This window comes from Mobula hypostoma, chromosome 9, assembly GCF_963921235.1.
Source record: "Mobula hypostoma chromosome 9, sMobHyp1.1, whole genome shotgun sequence".
NCBI classification, from domain to species: Eukaryota; Metazoa; Chordata; class Chondrichthyes; order Myliobatiformes; family Myliobatidae; genus Mobula; species Mobula hypostoma.
Window position 1 is genome coordinate 92,238,763 of NC_086105.1, and position 25,951 is coordinate 92,264,713.

A 25,951-nucleotide genomic window follows, 5' to 3' on the forward strand; every position below is an offset into this window, starting at 1 on the left:
AGTTCAAGCAAAAGTTTCAGATGGCAATTATGATATTTACATCTTCTCCAGATTCATATCCTGTGTTATTTCTTGACTGTTAGCCTGCTTCATCACTGCTTTAGTTACTTAATCTCTCCTGCCCTTCATCCTAGTACAGATCATCACATATTAGTTGGCTTTTCCCATCCTCCCCTTGTGTTCATTTCTGTTTCACTTCCAATGAAAGATCAACACAGCCTTTGTCTTCACTGGGGCTGCCTGATCTATCAAGATTTGCCCTGTTTTATTCACATCCATTCCGTTGACTGATTCTCCAACTACCCAAGGTGCGGCTATTCCTTAATGGTGATCAGGTGCCTTTTGGAATCTCAGTGGAGCGTTCATTCATCACACAAGAGGTCAGACCATAATGGGCTGTTTGACTTAATGAGGTTCCACAATGACCCAGTCCATTTTAGCTCCCACGTTTTTGTTGCACTGGAATGCATTCAGTTGCTAGGAGTGGGATCTCTCCTTCGATCGCCCAAAAACAAGGGATGGTTCCCAGCTTTCGACAGCAGCCGCACAAGGCAGAAGTGGAACTGGGGCCCTCTGCAACCTCAGAGACTCACTTCCACACTGGATGATACACCTCCGTTGCTGTGCCTGTAAGCCAGGGTGGCTGTCGCTCGGCAACCATTATCTTGCAGGATACAGTGCCACTGGACTGTACATCCACAACAGATGCTTGGAGACCAGCCCAGGATGTGGACTTGATGGCAGCTCTCCACATAATCATCACTATGTTCAGGACTCCTCTGTACAAGGCTTGTTGATCATTCCATGCCAGTAATGGAATCAGTTTCCTGACTGCTTACATCATGGTCCGGTACATCAATTTAAGAGCACAAGAACACAAGGAGCTCCAGAGAGTAGTGGACTCAGGCCAATACATCACAACACAATGAAGAGGAGGAGGAGATGGTGGTGTGACGCAGTGCACGCGGCCTCTCCAGTGATGAATATCTGTTATTTGTCAAGTAGGATGCCGTGCACAATTCTGATTTGATGGAGGCAGACGTGAGAGCACGGAGGAGCATCTGGTGAAACTGCTGAAATGCCTGTTTCTCTGCCGCTGCTACTGTGTGATCCGAAATCTCCGGAGGGGAAGGCCCCGAATCCTCGGCTTTGCATGTTGCTTGGCGGTCAGAGCAGGGTCGAAGCACTCGGCAGAGATGGTGCTCGGTGCTTGGTGTCGGAGGGCTGGTCGGAGGCTCGAAGTTTTCCGACGGACTCAGAGTTGGACTGTGGTCGGGTGCTTCCAAGATGCTGCATCGGCAAGTTTGCGACTCTGGAGGCTCATGGCAGGGAGAGTTTCTCCTTTCTACCATCCACGTGAGATGTTGGGGCTATCGGGACTTTGAGACTTCTTTTTAACCGTGCCCATGGTCTGCGCTTATCAAATTACGGTATTGCTTTGCACTGTTGTAACTATATGTTATAATTATGCGGTTTTTGTCAGTTTTAGTCTTGGTCTGTTTTGTGTTTCTGTGATATTATACCGGAGGAACATTGTATCATTTTTTAATGCATGCATTTCTAAATGACAATAAACAAGGACTGAGTGTCCTCATAATCTAATCTAATTCTTCCCACCATCAGGAGTAACTACATGAGGCTGTCTCATCAGCCAAGATTCCTCGTGCTATACTCTTGCAGCAACAATCAATCAGGAAGTACACAAGTCTTTAGTCCCACACCACCAGGTTCAGGATCATCTATTTCCCTTCAATCATCCAGTGCCTGAACCAACCCGCACCACCCTAATCACTATTTCAGTAGGGACACTTTGTACTATAACAGGTTGTTTTTCTTTTATTCGAATTGTGTTGTTTCTTGTATAATTTATATTTTCTTGTGAAAGTTGCGTATCTGATACTCCACACCTGTGATGCTGCTGCAGACAAGGTTTTCATCACAGCTGTGCAAATGACAATAAATTCAATTTTGACCTTGACTTAACTTCACACAAGCCCTTTTATATTGGGCATCAGACACTGGGAATTCTGCCTGAACCTACAGGCAGAGAGTCCAAATATGAGACAGCAAATCCATCCTTGAGAATGAGATGGAATGGCTGTGAGGTTCATGTATAAGAGAGCTTATGTTTTCAATTAATTGTGTTCTATTAAACACTTTAAATGGTTAATTTTGTTTTTAGTTAACACTTAAGGTATTTTGTTGTTTGGTTTGAATTATCATTGAATAGAATCAGAGCCGCAGGCCAAAGCAACTGGCCACTTGGCCCACCATGTACACACTAACCATACTAGTTACCAGCAGTTAGAATTCAGATACTCAGCTAAATGCTTTTTCACTGTGCTGAGAGTGTAGGCTTCCACAACTCCCTCATGCAGAGTATTCCAGACTGCAGCCATCCTCAAACCCCTCTAAACTTTCTACTGTTGACTCTACACCCATGCCCTCTAGTTCTACATACATCAGCTATTAAGGAAAATGTTTCCTACCATTGCCCCATCTGTACCCTACATAATTTTTCACACCAATATCAGGTTTGCAATTCCATATGTCCATGCAGATGATTGTCTAGGAACATGACCCCTCCATGCCATGTATATCCACATTCCATTATCCACTTAGAGCCAGTCTATTCAGTCCACACATCTATGTACACTCATTAGCCACATTATTAGGTACAGGAGTGGAATCTGGTGTGATCTGCTGCTGTAGCCTATCTAGTTCGAGGTTCGACGTGTTGTGCTCTCCTGCATACCACCATTGTAAAGAGTAGTTATTTGAATTACTGTCACCTTCTGGTCAGCTTAAAACAGTCTGGCTATTCTCTCACTTCTCTCATTAACAAGGTGTTTTCACCCACAGAACGGCCACTCACTGGATGTTTTTTTGCACCATTCTCCGTAAACTCTAGAGATTGTTGTGTGTGAAAATCTCAGAGGTCAGCTGTTTTTGAGATATCTATCCACCCGTTTGACACCAATAATCATTCCCTGGTCACAGTCGCGTAGTTCACATTTTTTCCCTATTCTGATGTTTGATCTGAACAAAACATGAGCCTCTTGACCATGCCTGCATCGAGTTGCTGCCACATGATTGGCTGATTAGGTATTCGTATTAACAAGTGTACCTATTAAAGTGGCCACTGTGTATCTCTCACACACACACACACACACACACACACACATACCCCCCCTTCCCCTCCCCCCCCCCAAGTATTTTGGACCAGTCCTTCACTGAAGAGACATTTTTCAATAAATAAACCTGAACTCAAATGCGAGTGGAAAGTTGGTGTGGGGTTTGCAAGGGAACCAAGCGCTTCAACGAGTGAGTAGCAAGAAATCAAAGAGTTTCAACTGGATAAATGAAGATGAGTTTAACTATAAGAGTTTCAATGATATTTTTGGACTTTTTCCAAACCACTCCTGAATATTTTCCTTTGTCTAGTGGTTGCCAAGAATTTTTCTTGCACCCCCCCACCACCTCAGGGATTTATCTGTTTTAACCCGAGATTGTTATATAACCAACGTGTGTCAAGATGATGGTGAAATGTTGCAAGGGGTACTCACATTCAATGTTTTGGATCCAATGGATAGAAAACAGCCCAAAGCACCTTTAATAAGTAAAATGGTTGCGTAGGTGCAGGGAGAAAACTATCAGACTTAGAATGAGGCTAAAATATGATCAAAGAAACTGCTTTTATGAAGCATGTTAATAGGAGGAATGAGAGTTAGAGAGGTTTAGGGAAGGAATTCAAGGCTCTAAACCAGACAAACTATCAGCTCCATTAACTCACTGCTTTTCATAGGAGCTTGCTGAGCTGCTATCACATCTCCTCAAGTGCAACATTCCAAAAGTCAAACTTACTGAGGGTGCACAAACGTTTCTGCCCATGTCCAAGCCTCTCCCATTGTCTCCTCCTCCAAAATCTCAATCCTTGGCTGCATTCCCTTTGTGCAGATGGAGTTTCAAATTCAGTATGCCATGTATTGCGCACTATTTATTAAACGTCCCTCTTTACAGCTCTGGCACTGCATGCTCCTGCTTTCATTCTTTCACTAAGGAAGGGAAGGATGGCTGAGGTGTGCTGGAGGTGCAGAAGGACATATTGTACCCCAGTGTTGCTTTTAGTTGACACACATTCAGTTAAATGGTTTTGCTCATTCTACTCTAGAAAGTAAATGGTTAAACTGGAGAGTGCAGAGATTTATGATGATGTTGCCAGGACGGCCTGGGTTATAGGGAGAAGTTGGGCAGGCTAGGTCTTTATTGGCAAAGGACAATGAGCAAAGAAGTGGCAAATGGAATCCAGTGTAGCTAAGTGTATGGTCATGCACTTCGTTAGAAGGAATAAAGGCATAGACTATTTTCTAAATGGGGAGAAAATTCAGAAATCAGAGGTGCAAAGAGATTTAGGAGCCCTCACACAGGATTACCTAAAGGTTAATTTGCAGGTTGAGTCAGTAGTGAGGAATTCACATTCATTTTGAGAGGACTAGAATATAAAAACAAGGATGTGATGCTATGGCTTTATAAAGCATTGGTCAGACCACATTTGGAGTATTGTGAGCAATGCTGGGTCCCTTATCTAAGAAAGGATGCGTTGGTATTGCAGAGGGTCCAGAGGAGATACACGAGAATAATCCCAGGAATAAAAGGGTTAATGTATGAGGAGTGTTTATAACTCTGGGTGAGTATGCACTGGAGTTTAGAAGATTGAGGGGAAGGTCTCATTGAAACCTATGGAATTCATTGCCATAGAGGCCAAGCCATTGGGTATATTTAAAGCGTAGATTGATAGGTTCTTGATTATTAAGGGCATCAAAAGTTTTTCTGAAAGCAGGAAAATGACGTTGAGAGGGATAATAAATCAGCCAGAAGGAATAGTCGACAGACTAGATGGGCCAATTGGCCTAATGCTGCATCTTGTCTTCTTCCTTGGAACATATGAGAATGAGGAGTGACCTTATGGAAATGTTCAAGATATGAGAGGCATAGGTAAACTGTTTGGAATCTGTCTTCTCCCACAGGGCAGAGGTCCAAATCTGGGGGGCATAAAAGGAAAAATACTTAAAAGGGAATTTAGGGCCAACTTTTTCCACGCAGGTAGCGGCATCTATATGGAATGAGCTATCAGAGCAAGTGGTTGAGGCAGGTACATGAGTATTGTTTTAGAAGCACTTAGATAGGTGTATGGAAGGGTGAAGCTTGAAGGGATATGCAGGAAATTGGGACAAGCTGGGTGGACACCATGGTTGGCAAGGACTCGATGGGCCGAAGGGCCTGTATCCCTGTTATATTGTTCTATTTAACCAATATTCTACAAAAGTGAATGTAAACAGATCTTGTCTTGTGTTACTATTGGAGACAGGTGGAGCCACTCTCCACAGGTAACTTTATAAAGCATTGGTCAGACCACATTTGGAGTATTGTGAGCAGTGTTGGGTCCCTTATCTAAGAAAGGATGTGTTGGTATTGCAGAGGGTCCAGAGGAGATACACGAGAATAACCCCAGGAATAAAAAGGTTAATGTTGTTCACTCCTTGTTCAATCACTGCTACCAGCTGTAATTGGCCATGAACTCTACCTTCACTGGATGGTTAATTACAATGGTGCTCACTTGCAAATCAAGTTATTGATGGCAAAGAGCTGTGCAGTATAATATCCTGATAAAACACTAAATACTGACAAATCTTGCCTTCTAAATAAAGACAAAGTGACAGAAAATGGGGATGAAGGGTCTTGTCCTAAGATGTGAACTGTCCATTTCCCTCCACAGTTGAGGCCTGGCCGGCTGAGTCCTCTAGCATCTTACTTTCTTGTATCTCTAAAAACAGAGGTAATACTGATAGACTTTTCAGATGCTGAGACTATAAAATAATGTTTAAAAATCTCGCCTCAGTACAACTCCATCCCCGACTTTGGGCATACGGCCCTCACCTTTAGCTGGCTTTGAGCCTTACTTCCCCAGGATGGGAATTTTATTTGGAAAATGTTAGCTGTGTGCAGGGACGTCTTGACAAGTGATATTACTCAAGACTCAAGCACAAAGATTCAGGTGGATGCCTCCAGTGCAATTAGGCAGGTGAGATGGTTAACTGAAGGCAGACATCCCACCTCTCCCGGAAGTTCCGGGAGTCTCCCGCATGTGAATAGTGGCCCCCGATGCCCGCAAATTATATACCATATCACGGAAATCAAGTTTTTTGAGAACGAGCGAGCGAGAGCGAGAGAGAGAACGAGAGAGAGAGAGAGAGAGAGAGAGAGAGAAAGCAAGCAAGAGCGTGCAAGTGAGCAACCACGAGAGAGAGAGAGAGAGAGAGAGCGCGCGCCATGGCAGAGTGTTCCAAAAAAAAAAGAAAATATAAAACGTACGTCACCCCAGACTACACTAAAGTGTACCCCTGCTTAATAGGGGTCAAAAATAATGACAGTGTTGCTCGCTGCGCTGTTTGCAACAGTGACTTTTCTATTGCCCATGGTGGGTTAAGGCTGTAAAAGACATGTTGAGGTGAGTTTAACAGGTGTCATTCGTTCATTAGTATAGCTAACGTTATTTAAACTAGCTGGCTAGCTGCTAAGGAGCTACTCTACTGCAGACATCCCACCTCTCCTGGGAGTCTCCTGCAAATTGATGGTGCTACCTCCCTGAAATCAGTTTTTGCAGGGTGGGATGTCTGTGAAGGCCATTTTCAAGTGGTCAGTGACGTCCCAAGGGTTCATTCAAACAAGGCCAGTGAGATTCTGTTGACCATGATATAGAGTGGAGCTGGTTAGAGAGGGAGCCAGGGTTAAACTGTGACCACTGCCCTAAAGGACAATGAATAATAAAATCCACTAGATGCCCTGAGGTAGAGGCAGGCCTTCCAAGTCAGACTCAGACACAAACCATATATAACACCCGCCTCGAAATCACTGAGCCAAAGCAAACATAGTAGGTTATAGGAAGAGCACGCTGAATTTCCACCACCTGGGTTTAGTGTGAGTGAGTAGTGACACATTGTCTTTGCAGGTGACAATCAGAATCAGCTTTATTATCACTGACATATTGCGAAAGTTGTCATTTTGTGGTAGTAGTATACAGTGCAAGGCATAAAACTAGCTATAGGTTACAAAAAATCTGTGTAAAAGAGGAATAGCGAGGAAGTGCTCATGGAACAATCAAGAAATTTGATGGCAGAGGGGAAGAAGCAATTCCTAAGATGTTGCATGTGGTTCTTCAGATTCTTGTACTTCCTCCCCAATGATGATGATGAGACCATATTTCAAATATTATGTTCAGTTTTGGTCACTCTGCTATAGGAAAGATCCCATTAAGCTGTAAAGAGTGCAGAGATTTAAAAGGACAATACTATGACCCAATGGACTGAATATGGAGAAATACTGAGCAGGTTGGGACATCTTTCACTGAAGTGTTAGAGCATGATGAGTGATCAAACAGAGGTGTATAAAATCATAAGTCATATAGATAGGGTTAATGCACACAACCTATTTCCATTCTCGGGGAATCTAGAATCAGAGGGCATAGGTTTAATGTAAGGGGGAAGAGGTTTAATAAACTTCAAAGTAAATTTTATTATCAAAGTACATGTACGTCACCATATACAACCCCGAGATTCATTTTCTTGTGTTATCAAGGTTTCTGTGCTATGGATTTCGGATGATGGAGTTTTTCTCACTCTTACGGTTTTTATATTCTGTGTTTTTGCTGTTCTTCCTTACTATTTTGTGTGGGGGGGGGAGGGAGAGAGAGGGATTTGGGGGTCAATGTTCTTGTGACGTTTTGTGAAGGAGCGGGGGTGGGTTTGGGGATTATCTACCTGTTTTGTTTTTGTGTGGGGAGAGGGTGATTTGGAGGCTGATGTTCTTGATGCGCTTTGTGCGGGGGAGGGGGTTTGGGAGACAATGTTCTTGTTCGATTTTTGTTAGTTTTTTTTTGTGTTCAGGGAATGGGGATTTGGGGCCCAATATCTTTGTTATGTTTCATTCGGGCGGTTGATGATGGTGTTGACATTCTTCTTTTGTGCCGGGAAGGTGTGTTTGCTGTTTCTCTCTGAAATGGCACCCATGGTGTTTCTTGGTTTCATGGCTACCTGGAGAAGAAGAGTCTCAGAGTTGTATACATACTTTGATCATAAACGAACCTTTGAACTCAACAAATCTATAACAGGATCAATGAAAGTTCAAACGGAGTGCAGAAGACATGCAAACGCAAATAAATAGCGAGAACATAAGATGAAGAGTTCTTGAAAGTGAGCTTGTTGGTTGTGGGAACACTTAAAAGATGGGGCAAGTGAAGTTGAATGTAGTTATCCGCTTTTGTTCAAGAGCCTGATGGTTGAGGGGTAGAAACTCTTCTTGAACCTGGTGGTGTGAGTCCTGAGGCTCTTTCACCTTCGACCTGATGGCAGCAGTGAGAGGAGAGCATGATCTGGGTGCTGAGGATCCCTGATGATGAATGCTGCTTTCCTACGACAACGTTTCATATCGATGTGCTCAATGGGAGGGCTTAGCACATGATGTACCGGGCTGAATCTACTACTTTTTGTAGGATTTAACATTTTAAAAGCATTGTGATGCAGCCAGTCAATATACTCTCCACTACACATCTATGAAAGTTTGTCAAAGTTTTAGATGTCAGGCTAGATGCAATCCACTCTATGTTTCCCTACAGCCATACAACAGTCTCTGATGCTGGGGATGATTGTCGCCAAAAGACTTACCTTGAGGGAATGGAAATCACCCTCTCCCCCTTCCTTTCGGAGATGGATGGCTGACATGATCTCAGTCATACAGACGGAGAGACTTAGGTTCTTGAGAACCAATTCAATTATAAAATTTTCAGCTATCTGGGATCCATTTCTTGCCTACCTAGACGAGGCCGGGGGCAGATGAATAATTTCCCCCCAGCTGATTTCTCACAGCCCTCATTTGAGATTTAATGTTTAGCACTTTTGAGCACCTTTGCAATAGGCATCCCTCTAATGTTGTGTCCCTTTTTTTTCTTATTTTATTGATACACATGTCTGAGCTTATATGTTCTTGTTGATTTCATTGTTTTTTGAAAATTTTGAAAATAAAGCATTAAAAAAAATCTCCACAAACTCCTAAGGAAGTACAGACACTGCCATGCTTTCTTTGCAATTGCACTTACATGCTGGGCCCAGGCCAGGTCCTCTGAACTAGTAACACCAATGAATTTAAAGTTGCTAACCCTCTCTACCTCTGATCCTCTGAAGAGGGCTCGTTCATGGACATCTGGTTTCCCTCTCCCAAAGTCCAGAATAGTTCCTTGGTCTTGCTGACAGTGACTGAGAGGTTGTTGTTGTGGCATCACTCAGCCAGAATTTCAATCTCCCTCCTACACGCTGATTCATCACCACCCTTGATTCCGTCCAGACAGTGGTGTCATCAGCAAACTTGAACATGGCATTGGAGTGTGCTTAGTCAGACAGTCATGAGCGTAAAGCAAGTAGAGCAGGGGGCTAAGCACACAGCCTTGCCGTGCACCTGTACTGATGGAGATTGTGGAGGAGATGCTGTCGCCAATCTGAACAGACTGGGGTATACAAGTGAGGAAATCCACGATCCAAATGCACAAGGAGATATTGAGGTCAAGGTCTCTGAGTGGTTCACTGGGCCATTGAAAATTAGCCACATTGATGGAACTGGGGTTACATGTTGGCTAGCTTGGATACAGATGGCAGATTTCTTAAGTACTACACATCCACTAATTAGATGGATTTTTTTTTACAAAATTTCAGTAGCTCACCTTTTCATTTAAATTCATTGAAATATTTGAATTTCACTTTAAATTTCCCACTGCTGTTAAGGGATTCAAAGTTAGATTTTGGATCAATAATCCAGTAATTTAATCTCTAACCTACTGAATCATAAAATGGTTATTTAATGGGATTTAGGACATAAATGAAAGAAGTCTAATTTATATCTGGGTTTAAATAACAGGTTCTTGACCTGGAGGTGTAGTTTTGAGTTATAGGGTAGGGAAATAGTCCCTTTGCTCCTCCATGTCTGCACTGCCCATCAACCACCCATTTTACAGTAATCCCATTTTATTCTACCCCCAGATTTCCACTGGACCATAAGACAGAGGAGCAGAATGAGGCCACTCGGTCCATCGAGTCTGCTCCGCCAATTTTCATCTCAGCCCCGGTCTGTTGCCTTCTCCCCGTATCCCTTCTTGCTCTGACCAATCAAGAATCTATCAACCACTGCCTTAAACATACATAAAGATTTGGCCTCCACAGCTGCGTGTGGCAATGAATTCCACAGATACTCCACTCTTTGGCTAAAGGAATTCCTCCACATCTCCGTTCTAAAAGGATGCCCCTCTATTTTGAGGCTGTGTCCTCTGGTCTTAGACCCTCCCACCATTGGAAACAACCGCTCCACATCCACTCTATCAAGCCCTTTCACCATTCAATAGGTTTGGTCATCCCCGATTTTTCTGCATTCTAGTGAATACAGGCCCAAAGCCATCAAAACACTCTTCATATGACAAGCCATTCAATCCTGGAATCATTTTCGTGAGCCTCCTTTGAACTCTATCCAGTTTCAGCACATCCTTTCTAAGATAAGCAGCCCAAAACTGCTCACAATACTCCAAGTGAGGCCTCACCAGTACTTCATAAAGTATTAACATTGCATCCTTGATTTTATATTATAGACCTCTTGAAATTACTACTAATATCGCATTTGCCTTCCTCACCACACACTCAATCTGCAAATTTACATCAGGGAATCCTGCACAATGACTCCCAAGTCCCCTTGCACCTCAGTTTTTTTGTATTTCCTCTTCATTTTGAAAACAGTCAACCCTTTAATTTCTTCTACCAAAATGCATGACCATACACTTTTCGACACTGTATTCAATCCGCCACTTCTTTGGCCATTCTCCTCATATCTCTACGTCTTTCTGTAGCCTTTTTACTTCCTCAGATATACCTGCCCCTCCACCTATCTACTATCATCTGCTAACTTTGCAACAAAGCCATCAATTCCATCATCCAAACCGTTGACATATAATGTAAAAAAGAAGTGGTCCCAACACAAACCCCTGTGGAATGCCACTAATTATCAGCAGCCAAACAGACAAGACTCCCTTTGTTCCCACTTTTTAACCTTCTGCCAATCAGCCATTGCTTTATCTATGTTAGTGTAGTTTCCTAATGCCATGGGCTTGTAGCTTGCTAAGCAGCCTCATGCATGGAACCTTGATAAAGCCCTTCTGAAAATCCAAGTACATAACATCAACTGATTCTCCTTTGTCTAACCCACTTGTTATTTCTTCAAAGAATTCCAATAGATTTGTCAGGCAAAATTTTCCCTTGAGGAAACCATGCTGACTATGGCCTATTTTATCCTGTGCCTCCAAGTACCCTGAGACCTCATCCTTCATAAGAGACTCCAACATCTTCCCAACTACTGAGGTCAGACTAATACCCCTAGTGGCCTCAAACACAAGTTGCTCTAAAAAGCCATCTTGTAGGCATTCTAGAAAATCCCCCTCCGGGAATCCAGCACCAACCTGATTTTCCAATCTACCTGCATACTGAAGTCCTCTGTGACTATTGTAACATTGCCCTTTTGGCATGCATTTTCTATCTTCCATGGTAATTTGTAGGCCAAATTGTTATTACTGTTTGGGGGTCGGTATACACCTCCCAACAAGGTCTTTTTACCCTTGCAGTTCCGTAGCTCAATCCACAATGCACTTCTCTCCCTATGTCACCTCTTTCTAATTATCTGATTTCATTTTTTAACCAACAGAGCACCACCTCCCCCTCTGCCTTCCTGCCTGTCCTTTTGATATAATATGTAACCTTAGACATTAAGCTCTCGGCTATAATCTTCTTTCAGCCATGATTCAGTCATGCCTACATCATTTCTGCCAACCTGCAACTGTGCTACAAGTTCATCTGCCTTATTCCATATACTGCGCTTTCAAATATAACACCTTCAGTCCTGTTTTCACCCTTTTCGATTTTGTCCGCCTTTTGCATTGCAAGTATCCTATTGACTGCAATTTTGCCCCATCAACAGCCTTTCTTCACTATGCATTACTTCTGTTTGTAAACCAGCTACCTCATCTTAAGCACTATCATCCATTTTCCCACGATACTTGCATTGAAATATATGCATCTCAGGACATTAGTCACATCCCACTCAACCTTTTGATTCCTAACACTGGCTGAGGTCTTACCAACATCTGCCTCCACAAGCTCTCCACTAACTATTCTGACATTCTAGTTCCTATTCCCCTGCAACTCTAGTTTAAATCCCACTGTGCAGCATTAACAAACTTTCCTGCTAGGATATTAGTTCCCCTCCAGTTCAGGTGCAAACCATTCTTTCTGTACAGGTCCCACCTTCCCTCAAAGAGAGACTAAAGCTCCAAACACCTTATGCTCTCCCTGCCCCCACACCAACTCCTTAGTCACATATTGAATTGAATGATCTTCCTAGTTCTGGCCTCACTAGCCCATGGCATGGATAGCAATCCCGAGATCACAACTCTGGACGTCCTGCCCTTTAACTTAGCACCTAACTCCCTGTATTCCTTATGCAGAGCCTCATCACTCGTCCTACCTATATTATTAGTACCTACATGGACCATGAGTTCTGTTCACCTGGACCTTGACACCCAGGAAGCAACATACCATCCAGGAAGCTCATTCTCGCCCACAAACCCTCCTGCCATTCCCCTAGCTAACAAATTCCCTATCTCCCGAGTCACAGAGGCAGTCTCAGTGACAGAGACCCAACCACTGATTTTCCCCTGTTAGGTCAACACCCCCAAAAGTCTCCGGAGTGATATATCTGTTGTTGAGGGGCATGGCCACAGGGGTACTTGGCACTGGCTCCTTAACCACTTTCCCCTTTCTGACTGTCACCCAGTTTCCTGTGTCCTGCACCTTGGGTGTAACTACCTCTCTATGTGTCCTATCTATCACCCCATCAGCAACCACACTCCTACACAGAAGGGGCAAGTTACATTCGCCAAATAACTTAACAACCCCCCAAGCCTAGGTCAAAAATGCAAACTCCAAAAAAAAACACAATAGAGGTCAGAGTTGAATGTGAGTCTCTGGAGCTGTGAGGCTATGCCTCTATACCAGTTCCCTCCTGACTAAAGCTGCTTGACCTCGGGAACATCTCCAGCAGTTTCTTGCTTTTACATTGACTTCCATAACGCCCTTGACCTCAGGATTTTCCAGTGACTTGTTTTTGAAAAGTTGCTACTGGTGTGTTAAAAATTGTGAAATTTGAATGGGGCACACCCGTGTCCCCAATAGCAGTGATATAATGAGTATGTAATCAGTTTTAGTGGGAAGAATACTGGGCCGAAATAAATGAGGAGGAGGAATTCTCTTCCTAATCAACTTAGGTAGCACAATGTAAACTCTCTGCTCTGATGAATATGCCCTTTCATGGAAAAGCAGAATGACTAAGTGATCTCAACAGCACAATATGTTGTCTTGTGATGTCTACTCAGTCAGCAAATCATAATTTACATGGAACTGTTTCATTTCCTCAGGCACAAAACAGATGCTTTGCTTCAAGCTATGTGCTGCAGAAAACCCTCACACTGAATACCAAGGGTTACCTTTTCTGCCAACAATTGACAGGCGCTTCAACTGGCCAATTGCAATGGTTAATATAGATATGACTATAAGAAAAGCACAAATGAATTTTTGCATAACAGTTTGACAAAAGATCTTCTTTGTTCTGACATCTTTACAAATGACTGCTGCAAATCTAATTATCCTAGAGATGAATACTTTCTCATTTTTGGATGGAATTCAGTGACCTATGAACATTGGTTAGTTGAGCAAAACCAGATATCCCAGAATCCTACAACACAGAATGAGGCTATTCATCCCATTCTAACTATGCTGGCTCTTTGAGAAGGCTTGTTCAGTACTTCCACTACACTGCACTTTCCCCATATTTTAACAACTGCTCTTTTCCAAATACTTATCCGATGGACTTTTCAAAGTGAAGATTCATTAAAGTTCACTGGCCTTTCAAAAGTGCATTCTGCACACAATGCAGCGAGCCAATACTCAGACACTTTCCCCCACCCCACCCCCAATAATTTTGCTGGTTGTCTTAAACCCGTCCCCACTGGCTAGTGACATTCTAGCCACAGGCATACTTTGACCTTACCACATTTAACAAATTCTGTTAATTTTGAAACTTTAATTCTTCCTTAACCTGTCTTCTAGTTGAGTCATCCCATTTTCCCCAGTCTCTTCACATTAAATACCCTTGATATTTGGTATCAATTATGTACAGTACCTCTGAGCAAGGACTTCAGCATCCTTCTAAGTATACTGCCCTGAATAGACAGATCTAACCAATGACTTACAAGCTTTAGCAAGATGTCCTCTTGCTATATTCGTGAAGATCAAGGATTCTAGCTTTATTTTTTTAAAGCAGTTCCATTAGTATTCTGATACAGGGGGATGAACTTGTTGGCATTCCCAGAGATGCCCATGTAAACCTGTAACAGCCGGATGCTAGTCATCAGATGTCATACCTTAGCCATGAGCTTTGCTATTCCTCTTCCTCTGTAGGCATCAGGGACTTCAGTATGCTGCAGGTCAATGGTTTTCTTTCCCACATACTCATACAAAAGCACTGCCCGCTCGTGTGAATCTGCAAAAAAAACATTGGAAATGGTCACTATTGTAAGAAGATGGATGCCGATTAGACCAGAGTCCAAAGTCAATGCAGTTCAATTAACTTTGTTTTTTCCTGTTATTAACCCACCAACTCCAAATACTCTAAGGTGAGGAGAACTAGTTCCTTTGGTATTAAACAGGCACAGCTTTGTTTTGTAACACCAGAAACTACATGAAAGAAAACACAAGCACTGGAGTATTCTTATCTTCTTTTTAGTACGGCGATCGCATGTGACGTGATAGCATAATGACATATGCCATTCATGTACTCTTACATATAACCCATAATAGACAATAGACAATAGGTGCAGGAGTAGGCCATTCAGCCCGTTGAGCCAGCACCACCATTCACTGTGATCATGGCTGATCATCCACAATCAGTACCCTTTTCCTGCCTTCTCCCCATATCCCTTGACTCCACTATCTTTAAGAGCTCTATCTAACTCTTTCTTGAAAGAATCCAGAGAATTGGCCTCCACTGCCTTCTGAGGCAGAGTATTCCACAGAACCACAATCCTCTGTGTGAAAAAGTTTTTCCTCAACTCCGTTCTAAATGGTCTACCCCTTATTCTTAAACTGTGGCCTCTGATTCTGGACTCCCCCAACATCGGGAACGTTTCCTGCCTCTAGCGTGTCCAATCCCTTAATAATCTTATATGTTTCAATCAGATCTCCTCTCATCCTTCTAAATTCCAGAGTATACAAGCCCAGTCATTCCAATCTTTCAACATATGACAGTCCCGCCATCCCGGGAATTAACCTCATGAATGTACGCTGCACTCCCTCAATAGCTAGAATGTCCTTCCTCAAATTTGGAGACCAAAACTGTACACAATACTCCAGGTGTGGTCTCACCAGGGCCCTGTACAACTGCAGAAGGACCTCCTTGCTCCTATACTCAACTCCCCTTGTTATGAAGGCCAACATGCCATTAGCTTTCTTCACTGCCTGCTGTACCTGCATGCTTACTTTCAGTGACTGATGAACAAGGACACCTAGATCTCATTGTACTTCCCCTTTTCCTAACTTGACACCATTCAGATAGTAATCTGCCTTCCTGTTCTTGCCACCAAAGTGGATAACCTCACATCTATCCACATTAAACTGCATCTACCCACTCACCCAACCTGTCCAACTCACCCTGCATTCTTATAACATCCTCCTCGCATTTCACACTGCCACCCAGCTTTGTGTCATCTGCAAATTTGCTCATGTTACTTTTAATCCCTTTATCTAAATCATTAATGTATATTGTAAGTAGCTGCGGTCCCAGCACCGAGCCTTGCAGTACCCCACTAGTCACTGCCTGCCATTCTGAAAGGGACCCGTTAATCCCTACTCTTTGTTTCCTGTCTGCCAACCAATTTTCTATCCATGTCAGTACCCTAGCCCCAATACCATTTGCTCTAATTTTGCCCACTAACCTCCTATGTGGGAACTTATCAAAGGCTTTCTGGAAGTCCAGGTACACTACATCTACTGGCTTTCCCATGTCCATTTTCATAGTTACATTCTCAAAAAAATTCCAGAAGATTAGTCAAGCATGATTTCCCCCTCGTAAATCCATGCTGACTCAGACCTATCCTGCTATTGCTATCCAAATATGCCGCTATTTCATCTTTTATAATTGATTCCAGCATTATCCCTACTACTGATGTCAGACTAACTGGTCTGTAAGTGCCTGTTTTCTCTCTCCCTCCTTTCTTAAAAAGTGGGATAACATTAGCTACCCTCTAATGAATTATAAAAAAATATTTACAATATTACTGAAATAACGAATATACTACACTCCACACTACTTAGCTATAAACTCCAATTCAATATAGAATGCATCTCAACTCTAAGCTGTACGTACTGTTCTGTAGTGTGTGTGTGCGTGTATGTGCTTGTGTATGTAATGCCCTGGTTAAGATTTCTATTGCTCTACTGTGAGGTACTTTATTTTTCAGTCCACAGAAGGGTGTGCACTAACAGCAGCAGCACAAATGTAGGGATGGGCTCTGTTTCTTGGAGGACACAATTACAAGATCACGTTCATAGAAATGCTGAGGATTGTCTTGTTTAACATTGGGAAAGGAAATACCTGAAATATTTGCAATAGAGGACACTCCTCTTGACGTATTCTCATAATGCTTGTAGAGTGTTTTGGTTTCGGCCAAAAATGAGCCACGTTGTTTAATTTAAGAATGTTGTATCAGCCAATCAGGATGGTGGGATGGAAAGATGGTTCTAGAGAGAGATTTCTGACAGAAAGTGGTTGGGTTTGTGGCCTTCTGGCAGAAGGTGCAGAGAGGATAGGACCAGGGAAGACACCTGGATGATCCTATCTGAGGGGAAGGCCTGAAAGCTAGGAGTGCTTCGGAAGATGATTGTGTCCAAGGAGGAAGTTCTACTTATGATTGGTAATGAGAATTCAGCGCCATGAGTAAAGTGGTACACCCGATCACCACAGACACACACACACACACACTCACTCACACACCCACGCACAAGCACACATACACATCACTACCACACACATACCCACACACATCACTACCACACACACACACACTCACTCACACACACACGCACACGCACACACATGCACACGCACACATCACTACCACACACACACCCACACACACATCACTACCACACACACACACACACTCACACACACACGCACACATACACATCACTACCACACACACACCCACACACATCACTACCACACACACACCCACACACACATCACTACCACACACACACACACATCACTACCACACACACACACACATCACTACCACACACACACACACACACACACAGTGTATTACAAATACTATATAGACATCCACAACATAGGAAAATTTAAATTGTCCCATTCAGGCCTGAAGATTTCATTGCTGTGGCAGATCTCTTACTCTTGTGGGATAATGTCTTTCCTGACAAGAGGGGGAAGGGTCACTCTGCTTGGCAAGGAGGCTTGTGGCTGTGAAACAATCTCAGGTTCTGGGACCTCCTCCGTGGTGCTTGTAGGAGTTGACTCTGACACTGCAGGAGGTAGTTCTGACAGCTCTGCACATTTTTCTTCTCTAACAATTGACTCTGCTCTCCTCAACTGATCAATGTGTCATCTCCAAATGGCATCAGATGCAATCTCCACTGTGTAGAAGAGTGGTCCAGTTCTGTCCTTAATCTTTCCAAGAACTCACTGCTGATCACCTCTGTAGTCTCTCAATAGAACTGATGTCCAGGAGTGAAACAACAGCTTCTTTGTTTGAGGACCCCTCAGTTTGTCTCAGTTGTATGTCCTGCATACTCCTTCTGAGAGTGGGTTTGAGAGGATCCAAGTGAGAATGTAAAGGATGAGCCAGAAACAGCATAGCTGGTGAATTGTTGGTTGTAGAGTATGTGCATTGTGATATATGCAAGGAGGAAATTGGTGAGCTTTGGATTCAGTGTCAGTGTAGTGTGTTTTGCTGACATTGCTCACAGTGTATTCTTTAGACTCTGGACAAACCTTTCCAACAAGCCATTTGTAGCTGGGTGGCATGGTGCAGATGTATATGACTTATTCCACTCATTTTCAGGAAGACTGAAACTGTTCTGCAGCAAACTGTGATCCATTGTCACTGACTAAGTGTTCTGGAATGCCAGATCTTGAGAGAAGAGGCTTCTCAACACATGAACAGTGTGCAAGATTGTAGTAGAAGCTATTGAGAACACTTCTGGCCACTTTGTAGTTCCATCCACTACTAGCAAGAAATTTGTGCTCATGAATGGCCCAGCAAAATCCACATTAATCCTCTGCCAGGGCTATGCAGGCCATTCCCAGGGATGGTGAGGTGCTGCCTTTAGCATCTTCTGGGCATGTTGGCATCCCAAACAGTACCCGGCAAGCTGCTTGATCTGCTGATATATTCGAGGCCTCCAAAGAAAGCTTCAAGCTAACACCTTCATTTTAATCATGCCTAGGTGACCAGCATATAGCTCCTCCAACACATCTCAATCCCCACATGACACAACCCCCATAAAGGGAAAGTTGATAGCAGCACTGGTAAAAATGAGGGAGCTGGAATTCCTGCAGCACATTTCAGCCATTTTGGGTGGCCATGAAGACCTGAGACAGAGTGGGGGATTTTATAGTTTCACTTTGGATCATTCTGCTGTAACAGGGAGACTTTTCATTTGTACTATGAGAACACATCAAGAGGATTATTCCCTTTTGCAATGTTAAACAGGACAATCCTCAGCATTTGCATGAACTTGATCTTGGAATTGTGTCCTCCAAGAAAGAGAGCCTATCTCTGCATTTGTGCTGCTGCTGTCAGCCGACACCCTTCTGTGGACTGAAAATGGACACTAGTGATTGATGATCAGTAATGAGGGTAAACTGTCTCCCATGTTGAAACATTTCACACCCCAAATCAGACTCAAGGCCTCTCTGTCAATCTGTGTGAATTTTTTTGCAGCGGCATGGGAATGTGATGCAAAGGCTATGGGCCGTTCACTTCCATCACTCATAAGATGTGACAAGACTGCACCTGTACCATAAGGTGAGGCATCACAGGCAAGATTCACTGGGTAATGTGAATCATAATGTCTGAGTACAGTGTCTAACTTCACTATTTCCTTTGCCTTTTGGAAAGCCACCTCATACTGCTTTGTCCATAGCCATTTCTTCCTGGTTTGAAGTAAAGATTTCAACCAGTGGAACACATTAGCCAGGTTTGACAGGAACTTGTTATAGTAATTGACAAATCCCAAAATGGACCATAATTGTGACACGTCCTTTAGTCTTGGGGTATCCACCACTGCTTGAATTTTCTCAGCGCACACATAATGCTTGTGCGTCAATGGTGAGACAACAGTAGGTGATGCTTGGTTTAAGGAATTAACATTCATTGCGTTGTCCTCTGAGCCCATAATCTTCTAATCTTTTTAACACATGCTCCTTGTCATCATTACTGGTCAGAATGAGTGTCCAGGCAGGTTTGCTGCACCTGGTCAATAGCTTTCTGCTGGAGTGCAGGTGCAGATTCCACTCCAATAATAAGCCTGTTATAGCAACAAGGCCCTTTGTGAGTGCTTATGGTGAGAAACATTTGGACTCCTCTCCCATCTCCGTCTGTAGTTCGGTCTCAGGTAAGTCTACTTTGCTGAAGGGTTTCCCTCCAGAAATGTTTGCAAAGATATCCTCCATTCTGGGCAGAGGATATTGATCTGCTTTCAGTACTGGGTTGATAATGGCCTTAAAAACACTTCAGATCCTGACAGACTGATCCTTCTTGGTTACTAAGACCACTGGCATTGCCCCTGGGCTTCACTCAACCTTGGAAAGAATTTCTTCAGCCTCCATGTGATCTAGCTCACTGGCTACTTTATCATCAATGGTATAAGGAACCAGATGAGCTTTGTAAACCTTGGGTCTGACATTTTCATTTCATATTATTTTACCCCTGATATGTTTGAGTTTTCCAGTGCCATCCTTGAACACTGTCGTGGCATCATCCAGTACCTTTCTTAATTCACTTTTAGTTGACTCTGTTGCAGGGGACGTGGCATGCAAATAGTGGATGGATCTTCAATCAAGTTGTAGTTGTCTCAGTCAAACATGGCTCCACAATTCTGGTCCTCCTGTTTTTACCAAACACAAGCCCAGTGTGGCTTGTTGATTGTAGCATTTCACGGATACGAATGTCATTCCTACAGGAGTAACCTTTTCTTCAGTACAAGTTCTCAGCTGGATATCTGCAGCCTTCAGTTCAGTATCTTTGAAATGCCATTCAAACTCACTTTGTAGAATGACTGAAACAGCCAAGCCAGTGTCCAAATCTATTTTAATTAATTGGCTGTTCTCTTCTAGTGTAAGCCATATTGCTAGTCTCCTGTTAGTTTTCACACTTCAAATCTCAAGGCTACTTAGTCCTGTATTACTCTCATCATTATCAGAGTTTTCATAGCATGCAGATCAGCGCTTATTTTGAAACTGCAACTTGACTTTTTGTGTAGTCCATTTATTTTTGTTTGCCTGACATGCTTTTTGTATGTGTCCTACTTTGTTGCATTTTCTGTAAGTTTCGTCTTTAACCTGCATTGCTCTGGTGCTTGTGAGACCCGGCCACAACTTGTTCAGCTATGCAGGTTTCTGCTTAGAGTCTAAACTTTAGACATTGCAATTTTGTTCATGCTCATTTTCATTCCTGACTGCAGCTCAATTATGTTTCTCGCTGCTGTTTCCATTGATGCAGCAATTTCAACTGCTCTTCGAAATGTGAATTGTGCTTCAGTTAAGAGCAGTCTCTGAATGTTTTCTTGTAAGATTCCACAAACTAAATGATTTCTCCTTGCATCATTAAGCCCGTCACTGAACTGATAAGCTCAGAAAATTTCTTCAATTCAGCTGCATAAGCTGAAATAGATTCCCCTTCCTTCTGGTTCAGCTTATGAAACTAAAGTGTTCTGCAAACAAAAAAATGGTTTCAGGTGTAAATGTTCCTGCATTACTTGTATGATATCAGCAAATTTTGGCTGGTTTGGTTGGAGCAGTTCAACTTCTAAGCAAGCTGTATGCCGTCCCACCCACTGCGCCCAGCAACACTGGCAATAGTTTTACATCGGCTATTTCATTTTCTTCAAATACTGCTCAATTTGTTCAGTATACATCATCCAGTTATCTGCTGTGCAATCAAACAAGTCTCTCCTTCTGATGTAGCCAGGCATTTCTGCTTTTTTAAAATGTATTATTATTATCATGCAGCAATCACTGTTCATAAACCTGTGGCTGTACTTGCTGCTTGTTAATTTCATCCATTTTCTGCCTTTTGTTTAACTTGAACATCTCTCCCCTTCCAAAGAAAACTGTCCTGTGTTTTTTTTTTGAAACTTGATCATCTCTCTCCCTTTCTGAAGAAAAACATGCTACACTTCAACATGTAGGTATTCGTCTTGGGTTTATTTTAATACTCCCTTGTCATTACTGTTATGTTTTGCAACTCCAAAAATTAATTGAAAGAAAACACAAGAGGCAGGATATTCTTCCCCTTTTTTTAGTGAGATGATTGTATATGACGTGGTGGCATACGTAAGCCATTTACGTATTTCCTATATGCAACCCATAATGAATTAAGTAAGCAAGCAAAGAATGCTTAACCAAATAATATATTTATAACATTACTCAAATATTACTGAAATATTGAATACACAACATCAACCTACAATAGTTCATTCAGGTATTTTTCGATAATTCAAGTGGATGCTCTCTACACTTTTTGCTGCCTCAATGAAACAGAGAACATGATCAAGGGACTCACCAACCCTGAACGTCCTCTCTTCTCCCCTCTCTCACTGGGAAATACAAAAGTCTGAAAGTACATACCAGCAGGCTCAAGGACAGCTTCTGCCCCACTGTTGTAAAACTATTGAACAGTTCCCTGATATGATAAGATAGACTCTTGACCTCACAATCTACCTCATTATGACTTTGCACCTTATTGTCTACCCGCACTGCCCTTTCTCTATATATCTATGACACGTTATTCGACATTTTAATGTTTTCCCCTGTACTATCTCAAGGTACTTACGTGATGAAATGATCTGTATGGATGGCATGAAAAACAAAGATTTTTCACTGACAATAAACCGGTTCACCAACAATCATTCTTCTGTTATTCTTCCTCAAATGTGGGCAATGTTGGAAGAATCAGAGTACCTCGTGTACCCCCATCACCTGCAGAAAGTGACATTCCCTTTCACTGCAACTTTGGTGTGGCAAAGGTGCCACCTCCATGCAGGATGCTGGCCCAATGAGTAAGAGATAGAAAACACCTTCCATGGCTCCGGGACATCCAAAAGCACTCGTAAATCAGGTAGTACTTCTATATTCTTTGAGTCTTTTGACACCGAATCAGGCCTTTAGTCCCACCATGCCCAGGCCAACCACTGTTATTCTCCCCACAACAATGACAAGAACCATTACACTACACATTGCTAGATCTTGCAGTGGCCTTCATTATCACTCTGTAATTCACACAGAGATCATTATGCGGGAGTTACTTACATTAATATGTTTAATTAACTACAATTTCATTTAGATTGATTTACTTTTCAGCATCTCGGCACAATAGGTGAACCCAACACATCATAGCCTGCAACTGCTCTGCTGGGGTCCACAGGAAACGAGGTGTAAGCACAGCCTAGTCCATTGCGCAAGCCAACCTCCCCCTCCACTAACTCCCTCTACACTTCCTGCTGCCCCCGGGAAGCAGTGAACATGATCAAGGATCACTCTCACCCCTCGTCATTCTCCCTTCCTCCTGCTGCCACCAGACAGAAGATACAAAACCTGAGAACACTTACCACCAGGCTCAAGGCTGGCTTCTATCCCACTGTTACCATGCTCAAGGCTGGCTCTATCCAACTGTTACCAGGCTCAAGGCTGGCTCTATCCCACTGTTACCAGGCTCAAGGCTGGCTTCTATCCCACTCTTACCAGGCTCTTGAACAGGCCTTCTATATGCTATGTCCTGTGTAAATAAGATTCTTGAACGAACCTTATATATGATAAAGATGAACTCTTGATCTCCTTATTGATCTCTCTCTAGCCCTTGCATTTTTCTCCCCCTGTTACACTTGCACCTCCTCTGTAGCTATAATGCCATACACTGCACTGTTTTCTTATTACTGCCTTGATGTACTTAAGTATTAGATGACTTGTCTGGATGGCATGCAAACAAAAGCTGTTACCTTATCTTGGTATATTTGACAGTAACAAGCCAACACCAATACACCCTTGTGAAGGTGGTGATGAGATGACGGAGAACACTGATGAAGGTAACAATTTGACTTGCTTGGCCACTACAGAGACCTCATGAATCGGTCTGGTCAAAAGTGAGCAACAGCAGGTCAGGGTGGCAGATTTCCTTCTCTAAGAACACATGAATCAGTTGGATCTTTACAACAATCCCATGATATTTGTTGTAATCATCACCCAGTTGCTTTTGTTCTTCCAAATTCCAGACTACTAACTCAATTTAAATTCCATCACTATCATGGTTGGATTTGAACTCAAGTCAGTGCATTCTCACTTCATGCTTCTGGATTACTGTTTGGGTAACTTATCGGCTGAACCACCACCATACTACAAAACAATGGCAACCAAAAATGATAGCAGACCCTCATAATCCATATTAACTAATCACTTGAGCTATTCTCTTGTAACTGTTTTGCAATTAAGTCCCTGGTGGACTGCCACCAAGTGGGTAAAAGGCTGCTCCCTTACAGATGGCTGCATTGCTAACAGTATTGATGGATGTCCAAGGATATCTCTGGTGCTGGAAGAGCCAGCAGGTGACCATAAGAGACCAGTATGGGTAGCTGGTCAAAAGGTTGAGAAGCCACGATGGGAGGAGACATGCTAGAGAACAGCTTCCTTTCTCATTCCAAAGGCATCCATCTTCCACCTCTGTAACATCACTCATCTCTGATGCAGCCTCATGCATTCTGCTAATGAAACCCTCATCCACATAATCAATTCTGAAGCTCACCAACTTAAGAAATAAAAATCACTGGAGCTTCTGAAAATCTGAATTAAAACAGAAAATGCTGGAAATCTCTGAGGAGGTCAGTCAGCATCTGTGGAAAGAGACTATTTCAAATCTGAAGCATCACCTTTGTTTCTCTCTCCACAGAGGCTGTCTGATATCAGTGTTTCAAGCACTTCCTGTTTTCGTTTCAGTTATTCTTAAGTTCTCCTCCACATCCTCTGATCTATCTTCTTCCATAAACTTGAGCTCATTCACATATCCTAACTTGTCCTAATTCTTCAGAGGCTCAGAGAGAATGTACCACACAGGAGGTGAACATTCTGCTTGTGCTGATCATGAAAGAACTCTTCAGCCCAATCCCAGCAGCATTATGCTCTTATAGCCTCCTCCAGCCTTCGAAATATTTGATGCCCCTAAAATCTGCAACATTGTCTTCATCTTTACCTCCTGTACCTTTAGGTTTCAAAAGGCTAAACATTGGAACTCCTACCACAGAGTCCTCCATGCTGTTCTTTCTTAAAATGACACTTTAATCATAATTTTAATTCACCTATGTTTACTATCACTTCCTTCGCTTTGGTTTCTTGGTGGTTTGGTAATTCCTACAAAGCAAAACCAAACATCGTGAATAGTTGTGATGCTTCACTCCAAGATTAGCTCAGTGCCTTTTATGCACACTTTGAAAGGGAGAATAAAACCACACCTATGCTAATCCCTGCAGCATCCAGTGACCCTGTGACCTCTGTCTCAGAAGCCAACATCTGAACATTTTTCAAAAGGGTGACACCTCACAAGGCATCAGGTCCCGATGGTGTACCTGGTAGGGCACTGAAGATCTGTGCCAACTGACTGGCGGGTGAGTTCAAGGACATCTTCAATCTTAGACTGCCGCTGTTGGAGGTTCCCTCCAGCATCAAAAGGACGACAATCATACCAAGGGTGATCTGCCTCAATGACTATCAGCCAGTACACTCACATCTACTGTGATGAAGTGTGTTGCGAGTTGATCAAGGCTAGAATCAACGCCTGCCTCAACAAGGACATGGTCCTGCTGCAATTTGCTTATCACCACAATAGGTGAATGCAATATCACTGGGTCTTCACTTTGGCCTTGGATCACCTGGACAATACTAATACTTATGTCAGGTTGCTGCTTATTGATGACAGCTCAGAGTTTAACACAACCATTCCTACGGTTCTGATCAAAAAACTCCAAAACCTGGGCCTCTGTACCTCCCTCTGCAACTGGATCCCAGACTTCAACAGGAGACCACAGTTAACATCTCCCCTTCACTGACAATCAGCACTGGTGCACCTCAAGGATACGTGCTTTTAGCCCACTGGTTTACTCTCTTTTGATCTATGGCTGTGTAGCTAGGCACAGGTCAAATGCCATCCATAAATTTGTTGATGACACAACTATTGTTGGCAAAAGTTCAGATGCTGACAGGGAGGCATACTTGATAGATAGCTAGATAGGACAGCTGGTTGAGTGGTATCGCAGCAACAACCTTGCACTTGATGTCAGGAAGACCAAGAATTTGATTGTGCTTTTCAGGAAGGGTAGAGTGAGGGAACACACACCAGTCCTCATCGAGGGATCAGCAGTGGAAAGAGTGAACAGCTTCAAGCTCTTGGGTGTCAGCATCTCTGAGGATCTATCCTGGGCTGAATATATCGATGCAATTACGAAGAAAGCACGATAGCGGCTATATT

General features: G+C 42.9%; 1 protein-coding gene across 2 annotated transcripts in view; it reads right to left on the bottom strand.

Moving 5' to 3' along the window:
* LOC134351860 (protein NATD1-like) overlaps nt 1-25,951 on the bottom strand; it is a 38,650-nt gene that overhangs the window by 6,772 nt on the left and 5,927 nt on the right. Inside the window, exons 2-3 of one of the 2 annotated variants that reach the window (XM_063058690.1) lie at nt 14,561-14,679; nt 7,765-8,090 (exon numbers count right to left, since the gene is read on the bottom strand). In XM_063058690.1, the coding sequence (XP_062914760.1) occupies nt 7,974-8,090; nt 14,561-14,679 (236 nt within the window). In that variant the 3' untranslated portion in view covers nt 7,765-7,973. Of the gene's footprint in view, nt 1-7,764; nt 8,091-14,560; nt 14,680-25,951 lie in introns of those variants that run through there. The other variant, XM_063058689.1, reaches the window with a different exon arrangement.